This window comes from Micropterus dolomieu, linkage group LG08 (genome assembly GCF_021292245.1).
Source record: "Micropterus dolomieu isolate WLL.071019.BEF.003 ecotype Adirondacks linkage group LG08, ASM2129224v1, whole genome shotgun sequence".
NCBI classification, from domain to species: Eukaryota; Metazoa; Chordata; class Actinopteri; order Centrarchiformes; family Centrarchidae; genus Micropterus; species Micropterus dolomieu.
The window spans coordinates 12,461,467-12,483,910 of NC_060157.1; the positions used below are offsets into that span (position 1 = coordinate 12,461,467).

Below are 22,444 nucleotides of genomic sequence, written 5' to 3' on the forward strand. Positions count from 1 at the left end.
CTCTAGTGAACACCCAGCTCACACTTGGCTGGATTCAAATAGCTTCACAAGTCTAAAGTCTGATTGCAAATTTAGATCTGGAGGATAAACCTTTTTTTCCAGGAGAGTCACAGCGCTGTGTGAATGATACATGTGCAGTGTGAAACACACCTTTCCTCGTCACCACCTGCAGTTTTTGTTTTCTTTGGGTCCGTTTTTTTACTCTGTTTTATCTGTAAAAGACAAACTGACATCTGTAAGTGACACAGACACGCGCACAAAGCTTTAGCCACGCCCCACAGCTGCGTCACTGATTGGCATGCTTCATTCAACGACCTCCCATGAGGCGTGGCCAGCATGGGAACTTATATATTTCTCCTTGAAACAAATCGCCTATTTGCGATTACGCTATGCACCCTGACGGATCTTTTCGGTTTTATTAAGAAAAAAACAACACATGGACTTTGCATTGGGGATTCGTTGCGCCGATTCATAGTTGTTAGGTTTTTTTTAAGTTTAATCATGTTGAAGAATAATGGAAAGAAGACAGCCATCTCTGTAGCCTGCACAGCATGTCTCTGCATGCTGCTGCTCCTGGTTGCTGTGCAGCAACACCGGGTCCAGGTGGATGAGGAGACGAACGGAGAAGACGCGCGCTCTCTGCTCCATGATGCCGCGCAGGAAGAGGGGGGCGCACAACTCGGGGAAGCACAGGTGAAGAAAGGATTCTCAGCGTACTTCACCAAACTGACCCGCGGACGGAGGGAGGTGGAGAAACCCGCGCGCTCCTCTGCGTCCACCGCCGATCCGCCTCCAGCTGAGGACATCAGCGCTGATGACATATTCGTCGCTGTGAAGACCACCAAGAAGTTCCATCAGTCCAGGCTGAATCTGCTTCTAGACACATGGATCTCAAGAAATATGCAGCAGGTAAGGCAATGTTGCAAATTTCGATTCCATTTATGTTTAATTCATTTGGCATGCAGAATCATCTCTATATTAAATAATGCGTTAAAAATTCTGATTTTAAGAACTGATCTGCTTGTTTGTGGACTGAAGTCATTGTTGCTGAGCCTGTGCTGCAGAACTGAACAATAAGACAGTGTACACATGCAAGTGATGGCTGCTTACAGTTCAGCATTGTTCTCCTTGTCACCAGATGACACAGTGAAATGGACACACAGCCCCTGTTAAGGATGCCGAATTTCTTCAGCTCTGTCAGTTTTTATTCTCCTCTAAATGATGTCCCTGAGAACGGAGGGAGCAGTTTCAGAACTCCCTCTTCTCCCTCTCTCAGCCCCCCTCTCTCCCCACTCTCTATTATCCCTCCTCTTTTTGGGTGTCCCTGTGAATGCCCCTGGTGCAATGGATGCTTCACAGCACCGACTCCAGCGCTGTCCCCCTTCCAGGACTAACAAAGCGTCTTTCTGAAGGGGAAAGAAAAGCTTTCCCAGCCCCTTGTCTCCCCTCTCTCCATGGGAACGTGGGAGCTGAGTCTGGGTCAAGCTTACTGGAGGGATGGGGAAACGGGGGCTTCGTTAAGGGGATGCCTGGGACAAAGGGGTGCATCTAAATGCAAGTTTGTGCTGGGAAGCAGCATGCTGAGTATGAAAATGTGGCCTAGAGAATCAAGTTTCTTTAGAGGGTGCACAAAGACATGCATGACCATTGTGGAGAAAACAGTTGCTAGTCAAATGGATTTTACCCTGCACCTATAGGTGTCATATGTGCTTTCTCATAGTCTCTTTGCCTCAGGTGCTCTCACACAGGTTTTCTCTCCTTCAAACCATGTCTCTCTCTAGCACCAGGTTGAGGGCGAGGTTCCTTCTCAAGGAAAGCTGTGATAATAATAGGCTGTCACAATCACTTGGCTCTCACATGATCAGACACAATTACCTGCATAGCTCATTTTAATGGCCAAACCATGCTCTACAACATCTGCCTATATGTGTAATGATCATGCTAATTGGTTGTAATCACTGTACTGGATGATGTTAGTTAACCTACCCGACAGAGTTAGCAGCAGGGCTTATAGGCAGGCAGCTGGTGGGTGGCTGTGTGGACAAAAAGGACAGGCTGAGCCCACAATGCAAGAGGGAGTTCCTGGAGGAAGGGTGACAGGTGGTCAGGAGAGACCGAACAAAGGATGGCCGTAATGCCAGCCATATGATGCTCTGAGTTCCCACCATGTACATATGGCCATCCTCCATGTTCAGGTTTGATTCTCACGCTCAGCTGATGAACATCTGTGGAGTTTGGTTTGCTTTTGTAGCAGTGGCCACAAGGGACAAGTATTAAGATTTTTTTTATTTCTGACTGCTGTTATTTTTCTAGATCTCTTTATTTGTATGCAGATGCTATCTCTTGCTGTTTACACGAGAACAGGGAGGTAGATAATCTCTGTGATAGCTGTGTTGACGCAATAGTGCCTGTGGCATTCCTAATCTTTGAGCCCATTCAGAGGATAAATAGCATTTTTGTAAATCCAACCAGTTGGTGTCTTTATGTAAAAGGTTACCCTTTTGTGGCTAATAAATATCAGACTCAGTTATCTGTGAATTGGTGCTTTTGAAACAGAAAGCCACTTTTTCTTAAGTAATTTCATAACTTTTTCATATACAGTACCTCCTTCTGTTTTCTATTGTTTCCCCATTATTCACTCTGGAGCAATATCTTCACACCGAGAGCAGGGTAATAAACCAAAAGAACAAAATGGATCACAGTACGTCCCGAGTGTAGATCAGCAGTGAATAGATTTGTAAAACTGGCTGACTCTAGCTGCTTTTATCAGAGCGTAAATTCATTTTGCAGCTGGCACCAACATCTTCTTTTTGTGGCATGCATTCCCCTCTTAAGAGTATGACAAGAACTCCAACAGTGAGTGCTTTTAGCATTCAGAAAAAAACCCATGGCACTCTACTTGAGTTAATCAGATGGTTTCACTGTAGAGTAGTGAAGTACAAGTGGTCAGAAAGTGGGTGGTGGTCATTGAAGAGGACAGCCTGGTTTTAAAAATCTGTTGTTTTAGAAGAGAACTTTGGCAGAGACTCACTGTTTGCATTGCCATTTAACTCATCTTTTGCTACACTTTGTCCCGCTGCACATGCACATTTGCCCAGACAAAAAGGGCGGACAATGCTTTGAATTTCTGAAGGGGCGAAAGAGTCAGGGTGGAAGTGGTTGATGGAGAGAGGGGAGGCTGATGCCCTTCCTTCCTGTGGAGCTGGAGACAGCCAGCCAGGCACCACGTTCAGCTCAGACAGGGCTGTGCCAGGCCTTCCTGTGGTCAGGAGTGTACCCCCCCCCCCCCCCCCCCCCCCCCCCCCCCCCCCCCCCCCCGCTCTCATCTCCCTCTTCTCCTCACCCCGTGCACCCTTGCCTCTTATCTCTGCTTCACACACAGGCAGCTTTTCTTTTCTTTTTTTTGGTATGAATTAGTATTCCATGAAAGTAACTGTTCTTTTAAGTTTCAGTAATAGAACAAAGACAGAAAAAAAAACTTCCCTGCGTGGGTTCTCTTTAGTTAACTCCTGCAGCTGTATGCAAATGCTGGCAAACATATTTAGAATTTACCCAGTGGAGACTTTACCCAGCATGAAAACTCACAGCATTGTTCTATTCAAGAGGCTCTGGCCGTGTATGTAGCCCAGAGGGGGGCAGGATAGGAGATGAAGTTGGGGGTGAATGGCCACACACGGTTTTCGATTTACTAATCACCAGTGAGACCCCCCACCCCCACCCCACTCTCTTTCTGTCAGTGCCCTGACAGCTCGGGCAGCTGCCTTGGTGATTAGGCTGTCTATTCAGTGGGCTTTAATGCAAACAGCACCAGCCTCTGATCCCTTCACCATTCTTCCTTAAATAAATACAGGCTCATGGCTCTAACATCCAGCAACATCTGCCCAGAGTTTGCTCCACAAACAGCTCAGGCAGACTTTGCCTTGTGCCGAAAAAGCAAAGTGGAGTTGAAAGAATAGTCAGCGGCCTGTTTCTAGATGCAGAGCACAAATCGCTCAGCAGCAGGGTAGAGAATTTGCAGGGATGTGGGTTATAGTTGACAAAAAGTGCTCAGTCAGTGAGGGTTAAGGAATCATGACCTGGCGTGTAGAGACACGTGGCGAAGATAAGGTAGCGTGATGTTGGGCAGGTGCTGCCTCACCTGAGGTGAAGAGTAAACAGACCACTGGCAGTTAGCCGGTAGCCTTTTCATCATCACTATTCAGCAGCTTGCACCTGCTCAGTGTAAGCTATCATAAAGACGAGTCTAATCTTCCCCTGCTCCTTTTTGAAAGTGTGTTCCTGTAAGGTGCCCTTTGTTGGTAACACCTTTTATGACTAACTGCTACATTTAACAAGCGCCTGGAGTCTCGTGGGTTGATTCTTGAGTATGTCAGTCATTCAGCAGCGGGCAAACAGAGGATTGTGTTGGTGGTTTGTCAGATCTGTATGCGACTGTTTTAGCTGTATTCAACACATTGAAGCCCGGCAGCAGGTCCAGCAGAGTGAAGGGGCTCAGCCGGGGGATGGGATACATGAATGGGATGTGTGTGTGTGTGGGGGCGGACAGTCTGCCTCCTGCTTTGTTCTATGTCTGCGATGCTTCGGGGCGGCAGCATAGTTGCCATGGAGAGAGTGAAACGTGGGACAAAAGGCCTTTATTAGAGCAGGGGGTTGTTTAACTCAATGTGTTTTCCACTGCATAAAAGACATGTTGATTGATGCTAATCACACCATGCTGGATGTGAGGAAGGAGGACTTTGGACACACTGTTTGAATTTGATCGTGTGACTGCTTCACATGACCATCCGAAGTCGTTTTGTTTGTAAAGAAAAGTCCACTTATCTGTAATTTCCCTTGTTTGTTTGCAGACCTACATCTTCACAGACGGAGAAGACGAGGAGCTAAAAAAGAAAATTGGTAAGTTTTATGAGGGTCATAAAAATACTGCTTTGAGTTTTCTGCGTCAGTGAAATATCCTATTAAAATACACAGAGCCTCCATTGATGGTGTCATCTTTACTTATTTCATTGTTGCCACAGGGAGTCATGCAATCAACACCAACTGCTCTGCAGCCCATAGCCGACAAGCTCTGTCTTGCAAGATGGCGGTGGAATATGACAAGTTCATAGAGTCTGGGAAAAAGTAAGTAATATTTATTTACATTACATTTATTAGTCTGAATATCTCAGGATCTAATCATTCCTGTGTTTCTGCCTCTCAGGTGGTTCTGTCACGTAGATGATGACAACTATGTGAATGTTCGGACTCTGGTGAAGTTCCTGTCCCAGTACCCCCACACCCAGGACATGTACCTCGGTAAACCCAGCCTGGACCGCCCCATCGAGGCCACAGAGAGGCTGGGGGACAATAAGATGGTATGTAGAAGGTTCTTGCTTTTGTTGCGTAATGTCAAGATCAGACTACTTGTCAGATAATTCTGCATATTAACACACTCTTTCTGCGCCCCTACAGAAACCAGTAAACTTCTGGTTTGCTACTGGAGGAGCAGGTTTCTGTGTGAGCCGGGGTCTGGCACTGAAGATGAGCCCATGGGCAAGGTAAGATACAGACACACGCATCCTGTATTATTACTGTACTGCAGAGACATTTGTACCTCAGTCTTGAAGATGAAAATAGGAAAAATGCCTCAATGGTCAAAAAAGTTTAAAGAAACACGTTTAGGAAATATATTTGTTTGCTTTGCAAAATAAAATCACCACTGTTTGTTCAGTATAAATAATTAGCTTATCTAAGTACAAAGAGGGCAAGGTTGTCCAGGTTCTCTGTTTAGAAATATTGAATAATACACTTTTTGGCCACCAGTAGGTGTGTTACATCAACTCTGACCTGGTGTCTATTCCTCTGTCCAGTGGCGGTCACTTCATGAATACAGCGGAGAAGATCCGCCTGCCTGACGACTGCACCATCGGTTACATCATCGAGTCGGTTCTGGGGGTTCCTCTGACCCGCAGCAACCTGTTTCACTCCCACCTGGAGAACCTGCAACAAGTGTCAAGATCTGAGATACACAAGCAGGTGAGAGGCTTATAGCTAATCTTTAAAAGAACAAAAATAAAATAACCAGTGTCCTTTTTATGAAGTCATGAATCAGTGTGACAGTGGTGTTTTCTATGTTGCTCATGCTTTTATTTCTTTTTCCAGATCACTCTCAGTTATGGGATGTTTGAAAACAAGAGCAACATCATCAATTTGAAAGGGGCTTTCCCTGTGGAGGAGGATCCATCAAGGTGAGAGACTGTCTTGTTTTTAATGACGTGGCACAGTTTTAATCTCAGTTTCAACAGCTTTCAGCAGCTCTAACACGAACCCTCTTATCTCTGTCTTCCAGGTTCAGGTCTGTGCACTGTCTCCTGTATCCAGACACCCCATGGTGTCCCCCTCAGGTTGCCTTTTAGGGCGACCGCTCCTTTCTCATCCTCGTCCCCGTCGTGCCTCGGTATCTGAAAGGCTCGTGGGGACCAGTGTTTGGTATTAGACTGCACGGCTGCTGTATTGTTGCTGCAGTTGTGCGGTCTTTAATAGTTTTACTGGGCTGCTGTGCGGCCCGCCTTGGGACTATTCCTTCCCGTCCGGAGCTAGGACCTCATCCCATAATGCTCGGGATGGAGGACTCCAGCTCTCGGCAGGAAGTAGCTTTCAGCGTTAAGCTTTGCAGGCAATCAGTTGAGCTTTGTGATGTATATGTTGCTTGTAAATGTATTTGCAATTCTCATAGAATGTACTGTCATATATTCAAGCCTTTTTGCCAGCTTTGCATTAACATTTATTTTTTGTTTTAGCTTTTAAAAATGTCTTTTTTGGCTTTTATTACATATAATTGGCTTTTTTAAGCATTTTTGTTTAGATCTTTTAACTCTAATGACTCCGGACAAATGCTCTAATATGAAGATATTGTTGTGCTTTTAAGTTTACAGCGTTATTTCTCCAATACACTGAGCTTTCCAAATGCATCATTGGGTGACCAAATCTGAAGTATATCAGGACAAAAGCACTTTTCCCTTTTTGATATTTTTTTGGTAAACTGACCTAATTTACATCTTTTAATGACATGCTTCAGATTTGTGTGCAAACTAGGGGAAAAAAAGACTAATAACCCTCAAAATCTTAATATCTATTCATTCTTATGTATTTAATAACAGTCCTTGCATTTGTAACAATCAGGGAAAAATGAGTGGACGAGATTTTGATTTGGGGTTACAATCAGCTTTTGAATTACTTTGTAATATTTTTTTTTGTATTTTTAAAAATTGCACAGCTGAGTTTCAAATGAACTGATATTTGCTCCTGGGAAGACGCTCACCTCATAAAGCTCAACAGTGGAGAAAAAGTGACTTCTAGCTTGGATGAATCAATGCCACCTAAATAATTACCATGTGTGTAATCTGAGCCACAGTCTGTAATAGTTTGCACAAAAGACTGATGTGCCTCTATGTTATTAACATTAATGTTCTTTATTTACACATAATAGCCGCTGGTTGAGGCTTGTGAGGTGAGAACTTAACAAGAGTAACATCAGTGTTTCCACATGGAGGTGTTCGTATCCTCTGTGTTGTCTCTTACCCATATTGGGTTACGCTGTACATCTTGAAGACAGTATTGTGTACTGTGACTATGTTTAAATTAGTAGTGATGTATAATGTTTAGAATGTTATTTTCCTGTTGTGGTTTACATACGCTTTTAATGACCTGGACATGATTTTTGTACTGCGTTTTAAGGTGTTAAATGACTGTGGTTTATTCTCCAGTATCTGGAGGGTTTGAACAGTTCATTCCCAATTCTGGCTTCTCAGGGATTATGAGCTGATCCTGGTATTAACTACCACAGGACCCACGGTGGGACCTAAAACTTTGAATAAAAGTGCATAACCACTGAGAAACTTTACATATTTGGTCATGTTTTTATTTTACTGTCCTTCCAAGTTCAAGATGATGCATTTAATGTTCAGCCCCACCGGACTAATATAGCTAACCATATATAAAGTTATTAGGACATTTTGGAAACATTGTTCTCTTTTTAGATGAGAAGTTTGATACCACTCCATATGTCTGTTTGCTAAATATAGCTACTGCCAGACAGTGAACTTAGCTTACCATAAAGACTGGAAACGGGGAAACAGCTAGCCTGGCTCTGTTCAGAGGTAATAAAATTGGTCTATAAGCAGCTCTAAAGCTCACTAATCAACTGTTATTGTTTATCCATACAAAAACGAAGTATAAAAAAGTTTTGCGCTTTTATGGGGCATTATGCTAGGACCAGTAACTTCCTGGAGTCTCCACTGGTTGCCTGGCAGCTGCAGATATAATATTTAGTAGTTAAAACTCCCCATAAAACAGTGTTTTTGTACTGATTTAACAAACGAGTCACAACGTCAGTGAGCTTTAGACGTGTTGGTAGGTAGACTAGCTACTTTTAAGGACAGATGAGAACTGTCTACCAGGAAGCAAATATGCAAAAGATTTAGCAAATAAAAGTGTGACGTATAAATGTAAAATCAGTGGTGCAAAGTAGGCGACATTTCCTCAAGTACCTTTAATATACAATTGTCACGTGTACTTGAGTATTTGATTTTATGCTAGGATACTACTACTACTCAAAGGCAAATACAAACAGTGTCAGGGGAGGCTCAGAGACTTGAGGTGAATGTGATGTTCATGAAGGGTTTCTAACAAACCGATTTTATTTTAACTCAATAGGGGATCAAGGAGCTGCTACATGACCCCATATACATGCAAGAAATTGAACTACACTAAAAGGCGGTAAGGTTTTTCTAAGCTTGGTCTGAGGGGAGGCCCACAGTCTCACACTTTAGATAGTACTGCTATTTACTCCACTACATTTATTTTACAGGTGTTCTACTAATTATTAATTATTTCAATAAACTTTTATCATATAAAATATCAGGTTTTATACAGTAGCTAAAGCTTTTTTAACAATGTATAAAATAGGTAAAATTTGCTCCACGGTAGCCAGCTACAACATTAAGATGCATGTTACATGTTTGTCCATCAATCCGAATATATAATATATAATAATAAGCACTGTCTGAAGCCCTTTTGGACTTTTACTTATGATGGACTATTTTTTTTTTGGAGGTGTTCATTTTTGGTCTGAAAAAGCTGCCTGAAAGGATTTTACTATACAGTTCAGCCAAATTACTTGCAATTTCTGAGATTATGCGCATAAAACACAATTTTTTAAAAATCAACCTGAATGCTGGCTGAACTCTGGCAGACACCGAGCCGAAGATCCATCACCAAAGCCTTGCATGGGAGACAAATTACTTGGAGCAAACATCCCCACCACAAACCATAATCACAGCTTTGCCATCCAGAGATGTATAGTGGGAAAAATGGCTTCTTTTATGTGTCTACATCTCATGTTCAAACAGACATCTGTCATTGGCACCCTCTTTCCTCTCTCTGTTGACTCATGAAATGTTTCCAATAAATCTGTACAGAAATTTCAAATCATACATTGTATAAAATATAGAACAATCATAGCAGTTTTATGGGAAGCTATAACAGTTGAGTGGATCAGCTTCACTCAGCTTGCTAACAAGAGGAAGAGAGGGATCCTCCTCTGGCACTGCACCCATGGGAAAAGAAGGCATGTGGCTTAAGCATAAAACTCTTGTATTATGAAATTGGCACGTGCAAACAGTAATCAGATCAGCAGCAGTTTGATGTTTTCCTACAAAAGAGGAAGGTTTTTACATAAATAAACAATGTCTCCCTTTCAATGTCTCTCACTCTTTTTTACAGCTCAGTAGTAAATGTTAGAAGTCATAACTAGTACACAATCACATTCATTCAAATCAGTAAAAGGCAGCTATGGTTCAGTAAGAAGTCTGCATGTGCAGTATTACAAGGAGAGGAAATGAAGTGGGCGCATGAGATTTAAATTAGCCTAAAAGCATTTCCCCCAGCTCATTTGTAACCCCTCTGCATCAGTAATCCTTCAAACATACCAATCTGTCACATCTGTGAGCAACTTTGAATGAATGAATGGCAGTTGTTATATGTGATTACTGTCCTTTGGTGGTTTTCCACTGTTTATCTTTCCTTAACGTTTGCTGTTGCAATTATGTCTGTTCCCATACCAGCAGCTGCAGAATAATAAATACAGTAAGACTGAGCTTTTATGGGTACGCTATTAGCATTTCAATTTACACCCTGAGCTGAGGCCAAGTTCTCAGCCCCACACGGGGAGACAGTTTGGACAGAGGACAGAGCTTTGACAGAGAGGAAGAACCATTTGAGACACTAAATGTGGTTGTAGGCAGACTTTGTATCTTTTGGACAGAGCCGGGCTAGCTTTGATGCTACAGTGCCTTGCCAAAGTATTCGGCCCCCTTGAACTTTTCGACCTTTTGCCACATTTCAGGCTTCAAACATAAAGATATAAAACTAATTTTTTGTGGAGAATCAACAACAAGCGGGACACAATTATGAAGTGGAACGAAATTTATTGGATATTTCAAACTTTTTTAACAAATAAAAAACTGAAAAATTGGGCGTGCAAAATTATTCAGCCCCTTTACTTTCAGTGCAGCAAACTCTCTCCAGAAGTTCAGTGAGGATCTCTGAATGATCCAATGTTGACCTAAATGACTAATGATGATAAATAGAATCCGCCTGTGTGAAATCAAGTTTCCGTATAAATGCACCTGCATGAAGAAAGCCATTTCTTAAAGATATCCATAAAAAGTCTCGTTTAAAGTTTGCCACAAGCCACCTGGGAGACACCACACCAAACATGTGGAAGAAGGTGCTCTGGTCAGATGAAACCAAAATCGAACTTTTTGGCAACAATGCAAATCGTTATGTGTGGCGTAAAGGCAACACAGCTCATCACCCTGAACACACCATCCCCACTGTCAAACATGGTGGTGGCAGCATCATGGTTTGGGCCTGCTTTTCTTCAGCAGGGACAGGGAAGATGGTTCAAATTGATGGGAAGATGGATGGAGCCAAATACAGGACCATTCTGGAAGAAAACCTGATGGAGTCTGCAAAAGACCTGAGACTGGGACGGAGATTTGTCTTCAAACAAGACAATGATCCAAAACATAAAGCAAAATCTACACTGGAATGGTTCACAAATAAACATATCCAGGTGTTAGAATGGCTAAGTCAAAGTCCAGACCTGAATCCAATCGAGAATCTGTGGAAAGAACTGAAAACTGCTGTTCACAAACGTTCTCCATCCAACCTCACTGAGCTCGAGCTGTTTTGCAAGGAGGAATGGGCAAAAATTTCAGTCTCTCGATGTGCAAAACTGATATAGACGTACCCCAAGCGACTTACAGCTGTAATCGCAGCAAAAGGAGGCGCTACAAAGTATTAACTTAAGGGGGCTGAATAATTTTGCACGCCCAATTTTTCAGTTTATTTGTTAAGAGTTTGAAATATCCAATAAATTTCGTTCCACTTCATGATTGTGTCCCACCTGTTGTTGGTTCTTCACAAAAAATTACAGTTTTATATCTTTATGTTTGAAGCCTGTAATGTGGCAAAAGGTCGAAAAGTTCAAGGTGGCCGAATACTTTCGCAAGGCACTGTAAGTGCTGAAAATATGCTTCTGATTCCACTTAACCACAGAACAAATTAAATAAAATTCTACTGCATAAAGATTGTGGAAGAACACAAAGTAGATATTACATAACTAGGGCTGTTCTTTCTGTTCAAAACAGTTATTTTCTGATCACATATACACAATATAGTATGTCTGTAGATCTCTCACCGTCTGAGCTGGTTAACTGGGCAGCGAAGCAAACCACATCCCCCACCACCAGTCTGTGGGCCTCATGTGGGTGGATAGCATGCTCGACAGGTAGTGGAACATAGTCCGCCACACCCACATTTTCACTGTCCCACACTGCAAGAAGAGTGAGGCCTACGTTGATCGTCCTTACTGTCAGAGTGTGGTTACCAGGCCCAATCCCCACCTGCACTAGGTCATCTCTGCAGGACAGAACAGAGGTACAGCGGTTTTTAATCTATTTAAACACTGTACAGGGAAACAATTACAGACAATTTTGTACTAGAAAGCGAGAGTATGGACAGTTACAGCTACCAGAATTACATATTAAACATGCCAGCATTATTTTAAGACAGACTTGAAAAATTGTAAACATATCCTTTAACACAATACACATTAAGTTATTGTAACTTAGGTTCAGGAAAAAAGAAGTGGAACTAGCTACAACACCCCATGCTCCTGTCATTTATCATTTAATCCTTTCATCCACAACCCTCAGTTATGCCCCCACACTCCTTCATTCCAATAAACTAATTTGTAAACATAAATGGCATTGTCTTTGTTACCAGAGGACTTGTATTGGGTAAAATTTGGGCCAATCCTATTAGAAAAAAAAAAAAACAAGCTATTGAGAAGAGTTTTGAGAAAACAACATTTTGTTTTCCTGCTGTAATAAAAAAAAAATCCAATTAGCTCCTTGGAGACTCAGCAGGATCTAATCATAGGCCAACCCCTTTTACCACTCCGATTTGATACTTTCCCCCTAAAATTCTCTGTCGGCACCTGGAGAACAAGTTAACACAATCAATTTATTGTGCAGACAGATAAGGGAGTCCCTCAGGAGAGCAGCAATGCCCCTCCCTGCCCGACACTGCCATTAATTTAGCTCACTCATCCAGATGGAAACGTCGTCATCTGAAATGAGGTTGAAGGAACAGCCCACTAAATTAATGTTGTGAACTCTGTGCATATGCACAGCCTGCCACTAAACCCTGACATGACCTCAACTACTCTGGTTGTACTGTATTAGATAACAGATATTAACACACACAGTCTGAACAGAGAGGAATCGTATGGCGTATCATTGCACTGGCTAAGTATAGAAAATATTGTTAGTGTTGTGGATTTATCTTGGGTTGATCAATATCATAAAATTACACCATGTCAAATATATATATATTTAAAATAAATGAATAAAATCAATATTGCGTTGAATCGTTGTTTGCCATTTTTACATTATAACGTACAGAACAATGACGGATAAATGGTGTCCAAATAAAAAAAATATTTTCTGTTTAGCTGGTAGAGGGGGAGAGGTTTGTGGGTTGACATGACTTGTCCAGTAGAATTTGAAATACGGAGAGACAATAGGTCACGCAAGGCTGGGCGAGGTTGCACGAACAGACCACTCAAAGAGAGACCTTGGTACTCACTCTCTCTATATAAATATATATAGCCCAGGACAGCAGGATAATAGCTTTTCAACCTTGGGGCACAAAGCAAACTGAAAAACATATCCTCCTCCTTCCTCTGCTTGTCTAGAAGTTATGTTTCACTCATTGAGTCACACTGTTTAAGAATGCATGAATTATGTCAGTGACTGCAACTCCTGAAACATAATGAGAAGTGTTAAAAGGCCTATATATTTTGTGGTGATACCTGTTTGTGGAAAACTTAAGGTGGGAGTTGGAGCTGTGTAGGGCCTCTCCAGTACTGGCATGAAAGTGGACAGTGAAGGTGAGCACTGTGCCCAGAGGGAAGGCCTTCAGTCTCTCTCTGGTGTGCGTGTAGAGCACTGGACTGGTACTGAAACGTACGTAGGACACAGGCACCACCTGAGGGATGAAAGGAAAAACAACCATTTGTGCACTTAGTAAAAGCAGGGACAATGTTAATGGTCATTTAATAGTCATAAGTGAAAACTGCAAAAGTAAACGGGATTTTTTTAACTTTAGAATTATGGTTGAATCATTAAACAGCCCCTTCAGGATTTCGCGGGGCTAACCCTAACCATGCATATTTTAACAATGGCCTGTGTCAAAGCGATTTGTCTCGTCGGACGTCCTCTATGCGTTTCTGTTATCCTCCAAGCATGTTTTGCGGTGGCAATGTGTTTGTCAATAGACGATTTCTTTTATGTTCGACCACAATAGTGCACCTTTAGCAAAACAATTTACCCCTGCTTTGGTGAAGAATATCTAGATACTGTTTTTCACGTTCCTTAGCTGTTATTTTTTTTGTCGGCAAATGTGAGACGCTGGTATCACATGTCTGCTACGTCTTGTAAACAAGGAAGTGACAAGCTGACGAATGACATCATTTTGCAGGAAACGGCAATGATGGGTCAAATTGGCTGAAAAGTTGAGGTGATAAGTCAAAATTGAAAGTTGCGCCTAATGCACAGGGATTGTTGAATTTGTGTTAATAGTTGCGACATCGGGAAATCCTGGAAGGACTGACTGGTTCAGAATGATACATTGACAACATTTTTAAAATGCTATATAAAAATGTATGATATCAGAATGTCCCTTTTGTATTCTTGCTAGGGCCTCACACTGAAATACTGTAAGATTTAGGGGCAGAATGCAAACGGAAAAACATATTTTTTCCTTTATAGCTATGCACTTTCTATGTGAAACCAAACTGAAAAACAAAAAAAAATAGCCTAGATGTACAGTAGATGTGAATGTCTTATGGTGTGTTCAGACCGAATGCGAATCCAGTGTTTCGCACGCCTTGTTAACATACAAAGTCAATGCAAAGATGCGAATTCGTGCAAATTCGCTCTGGGTGGTGCGGAAGATGCGTTTGTTGCAACAATCACTGGTTCACTCAAGTTCAAATTTTTCAACTTGATCGAGAAATTCGCATGACGCCATGTTGCGAAAGCCCATCTGCGGTAAGATTGTCCAGACGTCACTGACTGGTTCAGAGCGTTGCAGTGGCCGACGGAGAACTGCTAAACTACGGGGAAGTGTAGAAGAAAGAGCCGGTAGCACACCCATAGTCGGTCTGGATTCAGCTCTGACAACTAAACCATTTAACAGCAGGAGGAGCTCAGAGTTAACTGCTTTTATTACATTAGATTTTTACTTTAGTTTTTGGGATTACAACGTTGATTTATCTTCACTCGAGCTTCTCAGCATAAAGCTTCCGTGTATTTCCGGTTCCATGTGTTGTTAGCGTCGGTGGGCACCCAGAGTTCTGTGGGACTACTACTTCATATTTATATAAAAAAAACCAGATAATACTAGACATTGCTTGGAGAAAAGAAAGCGAGGAAGTTGAACTACCTGGTGAGTTCAGAAAATGTGTGTCCGGCTATCATTGTACTTTACTGTAAACAAGTTAGCATAGCATAGCCCTGATCCATCCAAACTCCATTCAGAAAACAAACATTTAATAAGTTGTTGTCCTACTGACAGACCTGACAAAGCGTGCGCATATATACACACATACGTGTGTGTGTGTGTGTGTGTGTGTGTGTGTGTGTGTGTGTGTGTGTGTGTGTGTGTGTATATAGATAGATATCTATCTATCTCTCTCACACACATACACATCTCTCTCTCTCTCGACATATTGAAATAATTTCGATTGTGAGTTTGATCCAGTTATTGCAAATAAATCACAGTAAAATATTTACTTTAGGTTCATTCAGCTGCAGTAATCGCAGGTTGTGTTCATTCGCCTTATCGTGTTGTGTGTGAACACTTGGCAGTTGTCCAGCGATAAAACCCCCGCAAGGAAAGCCTCGCAAGGATTTAATTTGCATTGTATGTATACACCATTATATATTAAGACAAGCTGCTTGAAGTAACCACAAACATCTACCCTTTGGGAGGCACAATTCTTTAGCTCTGCAGAGCAAATCACAAACTGCTGTATCATGATTTAGTGTTTAATACATATTAATTAATGGGTGATCTGAAACATAAAAAAGGTTCAGCAAACTAGCATAAACAGCTTATATGATAACTACAAACAAGCGATATTTGAGATGGATTTCAGTGTTAATGTGCATCAAAACCTTATCTGAAAATGATATGAAACACCTTTCATGAAATGGCTCTCAAACTGACCTTCAAAGCAAGGATGAGAGTTTGATTGACACCAAAGGTCTCTTGTGAAGTGATCAGCAGAGAGGAGATGCCAGTGAGAGAACCAGAGAAGAGGAAGCCCTTATCATCCACTTGAGCGATAACAACCTGGTCAGGGCAATCCAGCATCCGGTAAGAGAGTGTACCCACACCATCCCTATTAGATAGAGAGAGAAACACAATCGCAAGTTGATCTGAGTTCTCTACACGTTTCTGTCATTTTGCATTGTGCAATGAAAGTTGTTGGAGAAATTCACACGTGTCTGCGCACATGGTTTTAGAATAGACAGAAACCACTGTGCAGGCACTTGTAACTCACCTGTTAGTTTGGAGTTTGAGGGCTGAGTTTGGAGCCATCATTAACTCTCCAGCCTCCACTTCAGGATTAAGCATGTGTAGTTTGTCATAGACCTTGATCAAAGTAAAATGTTGAAACCAATTATTAGAGGGCTTTAATCATTCTTTGATGCGTCGGCACTAGTGACATGTCATAGTTTAATGCAGTTTGAAGCTGGATGGATTCAGCTCCAACTAATCTGCAGTCTTATCACTTCACAAAGTTAACAACTTCAGATATTCCAAAGCTCAGCAACTTCAGCTGCTCAGCCCTACTGAATATACCGTATTTATAATACTGGTGCTCAGGACATGCAGATACGCTGTTTACAGCAGTGCTTTTTCCCCTAGGTGTTTGTGAGTTTAAGCCACAGTGCTGTAGTGTACCTGTATCTGTATCTCATCTCTTAGCTCATGCAGATTCCCCAATAGTTGTCCAGCCTTGGAGTCAGTAACTTTGAGCACCACGTTCAGCCCTGTCCTCCCTCTCGTTCTTCCAGTTACCCTCATGCCAAAGTTGTGCGCAGACTGGAGCTCCACGTTAGCCTAAAGGAGACAGGCGCCATTATGAGAATGGCAAAAATACTATAATTCAGGGAGAGCACATCTGATAGAGAGAGAGACAACAGGAGCTAAAAATAGAAACAGTTCAGTGGCAGAAACTGCATGTGATATCAAATGCAAGATGGAAAATCCTGAGTGAAGGGTACCTCAATGTGTCTTGGCTGGACATCCAGGATGTCTCTCTTGGTGGTGGACCAGTGGAAGGTGAGGCCAGGTACAGCATTGCCAAAGGAGAAGGGTGTTTGACTATTGGTCAGACCCATCACATATACAGGCATCTAGAAAAGGAAAGAAGATGAATGAAGTCAATCGGTGAGTACAATATTGCCCACAGAAAGTGATCAATGAATTTATTTCGAGTTAATTGCAGTGCTATTTTAAGCAGGGATTCTTAGACTTAAGGCAGTTTTTATATTGTAGTTCTTACCTGTGCTCCTGTCTTCATTCTTGTGATAGGTGCCCTGATTCGAATGGCCGTCAATTGCACCACCTCAACTTCTACTTGATCCTGCAATTACAAAATAAGCTTTTCATTTATAAAATCTAAGTTAGACATACACTAGTCCACATCATCTATATATATATATATATATATTTACCTGAGACACAACGATTAGCTTGCCAGTCTCTGCATCAACAGCTTGGACTAGTCCAGCCACAGTGACATTACCAATGGTACCACCTCTGACATGGCCCATGCCATTAACAGAAGCTATCTTCTCATTAGAAATAGAGAAAAGGATATTGGACTGAGGCTGAGGGCCACCCTCAGATGTGATCTATAAATGAATGAAAAAGGGATGGGTAGTTTGAATGAGAGCAAAAGAGAACTGAGTATCACTCTTGCATGATTGATCTTGACAACAGTGACAGTTTCTTCAATAGCTTTCATCAGTGCAATGCCTGATAATAATTTGCTGAAAGCTATTATCCTTTGTGTACTAAACTAATCAAGATTAGAAAAATGGAGATCCAACACAAATAATGTGCAGTGCATGTGTATTACGAAGTTTGATGTTAAGCAATTAGGAGGCCACTTGGATAGATGGTAAATGCTTTCTAATTAAAGCACGAGTTGAGGCAAATGAAAGGCGAGCTGGATGTTTAAACCAAAAGCAATTAGGCTAACGTCATCTTTCAGAAGAGTCCTGGCAGAGGGCTTTTTTGGAAGATAAACTGAGGACCAGATGAACTCTTCTGGCAAGATGAACTGAGGCCAGCTGTTTCCATACAAAGCCTAAGCATCAATATTATACATACCTGCATCATTGCTCCAATTAACAAAGTCATTTTCCTTGGGATGAGTTTGAATGGTGGAAATACCTAGAAGTTAAAGGAAAAGTTACAAGATGTGCAACATATGCAAGAGCCAAAATTTGACATTTTAGAAATCCAACAAAATTATACCTCAATTTGCTGAGGTGCGGATGCAATTTTTCTCCCATTTTTATCCACAACAACAGCTGAGAGAGTGGTCTGACCAATTGAAACCCCTTTCACCAGGAAAACAGCTGTATCATTTTCTGTGGATTCCACTAATGATCTGCAAAAACAAAACGACATGTCGAAATTTAGATGAAGCCTTGCCAGTTCTAAATCCTCAACTTCACATTACTTACTTTAGAGAGACTATCGCAGAAGCTGCCTTGAGTTTAAGATTCATGAAATGGAAATAGCTGGCTGGGAAGGGCTTCTTATTATCATCCAAGACTCTGACATAGGCTCTCACAGACTTGCCAATCTCCACCTGTAATACAGATGAATGACATCCATCATTAGGGAAATAATCACTTCAGTTCACAGGCAGGGCAATCCTAATGATGCTAATTCAGGACAGGGTGACTTTCATAAAAATTGGGAAAGTAATGCTAGAAGATGACAACCATGTATGGTGCTCAGACATCATTGGGGCATTTCAGGAATGTGTGGTACCGATAATAGGGATCATCTAGTCAAGTAGTGTCTGGTCCCTCCAAAATGAGGGATTATGGGGCCGGAAACTGACCTTGTCAACCACTCGCACATAAACTTCCAGGATGTCAGAAACATATACGGTGGCCTTGGCAGGTGCTGGAAATGCTAAACAAAGGTCATGGACCATGACCTTCACCTCCCCTGGGTGGATGGGAGAAACCTGAGCACACACAGCAAATCAAAGTGATATTATCAAATTCTCAAATCTCTGCATTCAATGGAGTATTTTTGAGCAGTATGGATTTCTTTCTTGGAAATTACATAGTATGTTGTTCAATAGGACTATTGTGTATTCTCCTGAACCAATCCCACCACATACAGTTCAGATGTTCCTCCTTACCTGAGCAGTTCCCTGGGCCTCCTGAAATACCACGTCCACTATTCCTTTAACACTGGTATTGACAAAAAAATAACCGGAACCTTCTCGCAGGGCCAAGCTTGCCTGAAAAATAAAATTAAATCAGTGCCTTGTAACAGTGCTAAAAATTCATTCACAGTTCACTTGTGTTTTTCTGACAGCCAGCTGGCCTTGCATGTGACATCAAAGGGGGGCTCTGACTGTAATCACTCTTTAAAATCCTCTTGCACAGGTCACTAGCTGTTACTTAACCCCCACACCTGCCAAACACTGCTCCTATATCACACAGGATTAGGAGAGGGAGGCCCACTGAGGGAGGTCAAGGGATATTAATTTTCCACTGTGTAATGGAGCAATGATTATTAACTTTTAAATTCATTCAATTGTTAATAGTGTGATTAACTTTATTTCCATTTTCTGTTCTGCATGGTAAAACTACTAAATAATATCCTTAATGATGAAATATCTAGGGCTGTACATAACGATTATATTTGTCGATTAATTTAATGACTAATTTTGTGTATTCTAAAGAAAAATATTTGCCTATTAGTCGATTAACATATTAATTTATCCAATATAAATATCAAAAACATGTCTAATCACTAAATCAATATTTTATTCAATCATCCTGATGAAGCACATTAGAATAACGACAATAGTAGCATATCTTAAAATGAATCAAATTTCCACGTCACTGATGTGTTGTGAACAGACATTAATTAGACTACTTTACTTTAAATGTTTCTGACATGGATGCATTTCAATATTGAGTAATATGCAGTATGATAACCATTACATACAACAAGTCACAGATTGTAATGTTGATTCAGCCGTTTTCTCAGAAACAGAAAATATGAAACGGCCGAACATTAGATGACACACAGTCTAACCTTACATTACCATGACAACAGCGGGCAGAAATTACTTTTAACATGAAGGTGATGAAGAAATACTTGGAAAATGCATTTTAACGGACTATGTGTGATCATGCTGATAATGTGCCATGCTCGTGTGGAGACAGAAACTAGCTGCCGCTAGTGCTCCACGAAACTTTCGCTTCACGTGTGAAATCATAGACTGTATATAAAAAGAGAGAAGCTCACGGAGCGAGCACCACATTGTTGAGTGTCTGTCCTAAAATACTACCAAACTTTAGCCGGTCAAAGGCGCAATCTTGTAGCTGGAGCTTGTCTGGGAATCCCACTAACACCGGATGCAGCTACGCTTCGACACATGTAATGCGAGTCGAAATATTTACATAATCGATTATGTCAACTATGTCGACAAATCACCCCAGCCCCAGAAATATCTAATGCTATTTTACTTCAGAAAAAAGCCATGAAAAGCTAGTGTGTCTGTCAGTATTCTGGGTAAAGAGGTAACCCAGTGATATGTAGTGAGGCCACAGTACTAATAAATCTGCCCCTTACCTGCACATCAGGGTGGTTGTATATGGTCACTGTGTCAGGGGAAACTTTCACATCTTCAACCAACAGGAGCTCCAGTGTGGCTGAGACAGGGGTCAAGGGGTCAAACTGTCCATAAGAAGAATAAGAGTTAGAAAAGAATTAGGGTGATGGTTACAAAAAAAAAAAAAACAACATCAAATACAGTATGCTGTATAATGTACAGTAATGTCAGATTATGAAGGCAAAACTGGGTGTATTACTGAAAGTAGGAAGCAAGTTGAAGCTGGAACAGATGAACAATAGAAGAATCTTACTTATCGCATGTAAGTGCAAGTTTATTGTTAAACAGCATCAATAAAAAAAATTATAACCTGCACACCAAGTCCAACAACAAAAATTATTTAAATGGTCAACATTTCCATCACAGTCAAATCTTCATTCCTCTCAAAAAACTTCATGACTGGGAACAAAATGTTCACAGATCAAAAGCCTGTAACCTGTAACTGATATTTTTATGTAATTATGTTCAGTTGCTTCCGCTTTTAAAGAGGAAGTGAAAAACAGTTTTTTGACGTTACAGTGGTTGAGCTACTGTTTTCACTTACTGGACTGGGAACGTTGGCTGCTGTGAGATGTGAAGCCTGGTACTCCAGAGCTGTAACTGTGATGGCTGCAATGCCTGTCTGATGATGGACAAGAACTGTCCGACGTCCTGCCACATTTAACAAAAAAAAATAAAAAAAATAAAACAGAATCAAAACAGTAATTATGCAAACACCAATCCAAAGTATTTGTCATCACTAATCTATAGAAACAGACAGTAAAAAGACAATAAAAAATGTATTCCCAGCGATAGGTGAATGGACAATTCCCTGTCTGCATTAAATCCTGCCAGAGCGTTCTCTCCTGCTTTTACCTCATTACTTTCCAAATATCTAAACAAAGGGTAAAGTTAAGCCGACAACCCACTCTCTTAAAAACACACACACAAAAAAGAGTCACAATGTTTTACCGTGAAGTTTCATCTGTTTGTTGCCTTCCTCGAACAGTAGAAGCTCCATGGGCAAGGAAGGTTCAATACTGGCCACTGACACCATGGTTGATTCCCACAGCATGCTCAGAGAGCTGAAGTTGTCAAACTTCCTTCCTTGTTGATCAAAAGCAGCCATGTCCAAAATGGGGTTTCGGTAATTTGAAACAGGTACCTAAAAAAAAAAACAAAGTATTGATCAATTCATTTTATGAAAAAATATTGTAGGTACGCGTGCAGTCGACATTGACTACCAGCTATATACAGCGTGCTAGCCTCGAAAACCCAGGTGTATTCTGACTATAACTTAGCTCTCCTTATTAGCTAGGCTCCTTACATGCTTGCTAATAACTTTTTTTAAGCTGGGTCACCGACATTGATAGCGCTGTGTTGGACAGATTTGTGCAGCTATGTTCACCAGGGAGAGCAAGAGAGAGAAAGACGGGTGAGGATGTGCTGCGCTAATGCGCTATGGCGCATTGCATTCAAATACGATTTCAAATAGGCCTAGTAAAACATTTTTTTTAAAAAGTCGAAAAATCTATCTGTGGCAGTCAGCGTTGATATTGTGGCAGACCCGCCACAAATAAATGAACGTATGGGAAACACTGACATACATACCACTTGTTTGTTCTGCTGCAGCAGTGGGCAGGTCAGGTCCAGCTGTGGGCTGGTATACACTGGGACCAAGGTGAAGCGAGACGGAGGGGCACATACAAACTTGACGACTGCCGGCTCCACAGCAGGATAAGGATTGGTCACACTGGGCTTGTTTCCCACCATCACCTCCAGCACCTGAAAAAAACATAATGACAACTCAGTTAACGTTGATGATAAAATACTACAGTTGTATGTTTAACCATTCTGAGCCATCATAGTACTACGGTGACGACACGCCTGTGGTAATATGAATGT

General features: G+C 41.5%; 2 protein-coding genes across 2 annotated transcripts in view; one reads left to right on the forward strand and one right to left on the reverse strand.

The window, feature by feature from the left end:
* nup210 (nucleoporin 210) overlaps positions 1 to 22,444 on the reverse strand; it is a 55,881-nt gene that overhangs the window by 22,230 nt on the left and 11,207 nt on the right. Inside the window, exons 16-32 of the mRNA XM_046055537.1 lie at positions 22,151 to 22,324; positions 21,512 to 21,704; positions 21,105 to 21,211; positions 20,521 to 20,625; positions 19,073 to 19,174; positions 18,764 to 18,892; positions 18,378 to 18,505; positions 18,166 to 18,301; positions 18,019 to 18,081; positions 17,358 to 17,537; positions 17,186 to 17,266; positions 16,905 to 17,036; positions 16,582 to 16,740; positions 16,178 to 16,269; positions 15,841 to 16,015; positions 13,421 to 13,596; positions 11,744 to 11,964 (exon numbers count right to left, since the gene is read on the reverse strand). Coding sequence (XP_045911493.1) covers positions 11,744 to 11,964; positions 13,421 to 13,596; positions 15,841 to 16,015; positions 16,178 to 16,269; positions 16,582 to 16,740; positions 16,905 to 17,036; positions 17,186 to 17,266; positions 17,358 to 17,537; positions 18,019 to 18,081; positions 18,166 to 18,301; positions 18,378 to 18,505; positions 18,764 to 18,892; positions 19,073 to 19,174; positions 20,521 to 20,625; positions 21,105 to 21,211; positions 21,512 to 21,704; positions 22,151 to 22,324 — 2,353 coding nt within the window. The remainder of the gene's footprint in view (positions 1 to 11,743; positions 11,965 to 13,420; positions 13,597 to 15,840; positions 16,016 to 16,177; positions 16,270 to 16,581; positions 16,741 to 16,904; positions 17,037 to 17,185; positions 17,267 to 17,357; positions 17,538 to 18,018; positions 18,082 to 18,165; positions 18,302 to 18,377; positions 18,506 to 18,763; positions 18,893 to 19,072; positions 19,175 to 20,520; positions 20,626 to 21,104; positions 21,212 to 21,511; positions 21,705 to 22,150; positions 22,325 to 22,444) is intronic.
* Positions 369 to 7,882, forward strand: lfng (LFNG O-fucosylpeptide 3-beta-N-acetylglucosaminyltransferase). Its single transcript, XM_046056123.1, has 8 exons — positions 369 to 909; positions 4,848 to 4,896; positions 5,019 to 5,121; positions 5,201 to 5,354; positions 5,452 to 5,537; positions 5,850 to 6,015; positions 6,142 to 6,227; positions 6,329 to 7,882. Exons 1-8 carry the CDS (start codon positions 502 to 504, stop codon positions 6,393 to 6,395), a joined length of 1,119 nt encoding a protein of 372 aa, XP_045912079.1. The 5' UTR covers positions 369 to 501; the 3' UTR covers positions 6,396 to 7,882.

Bases quoted from the DNA above. Each gene is read 5' to 3' on its own strand.
- lfng (XM_046056123.1), top strand. From the start codon at position 502: ATGTTGAAGAATAATGGAAAGAAGACAGCCATCTCTGTAGCCTGCACA. The intron at 910-4,847 runs GTAAGGCAATGT...GTTTGTTTGCAG, and splicing joins TCTCAAGAAATATGCAGCAG to ACCTACATCTTCACAGACGG. The intron at 6,228-6,328 runs GTGAGAGACTGT...TCTGTCTTCCAG, and splicing joins GTGGAGGAGGATCCATCAAG to GTTCAGGTCTGTGCACTGTC.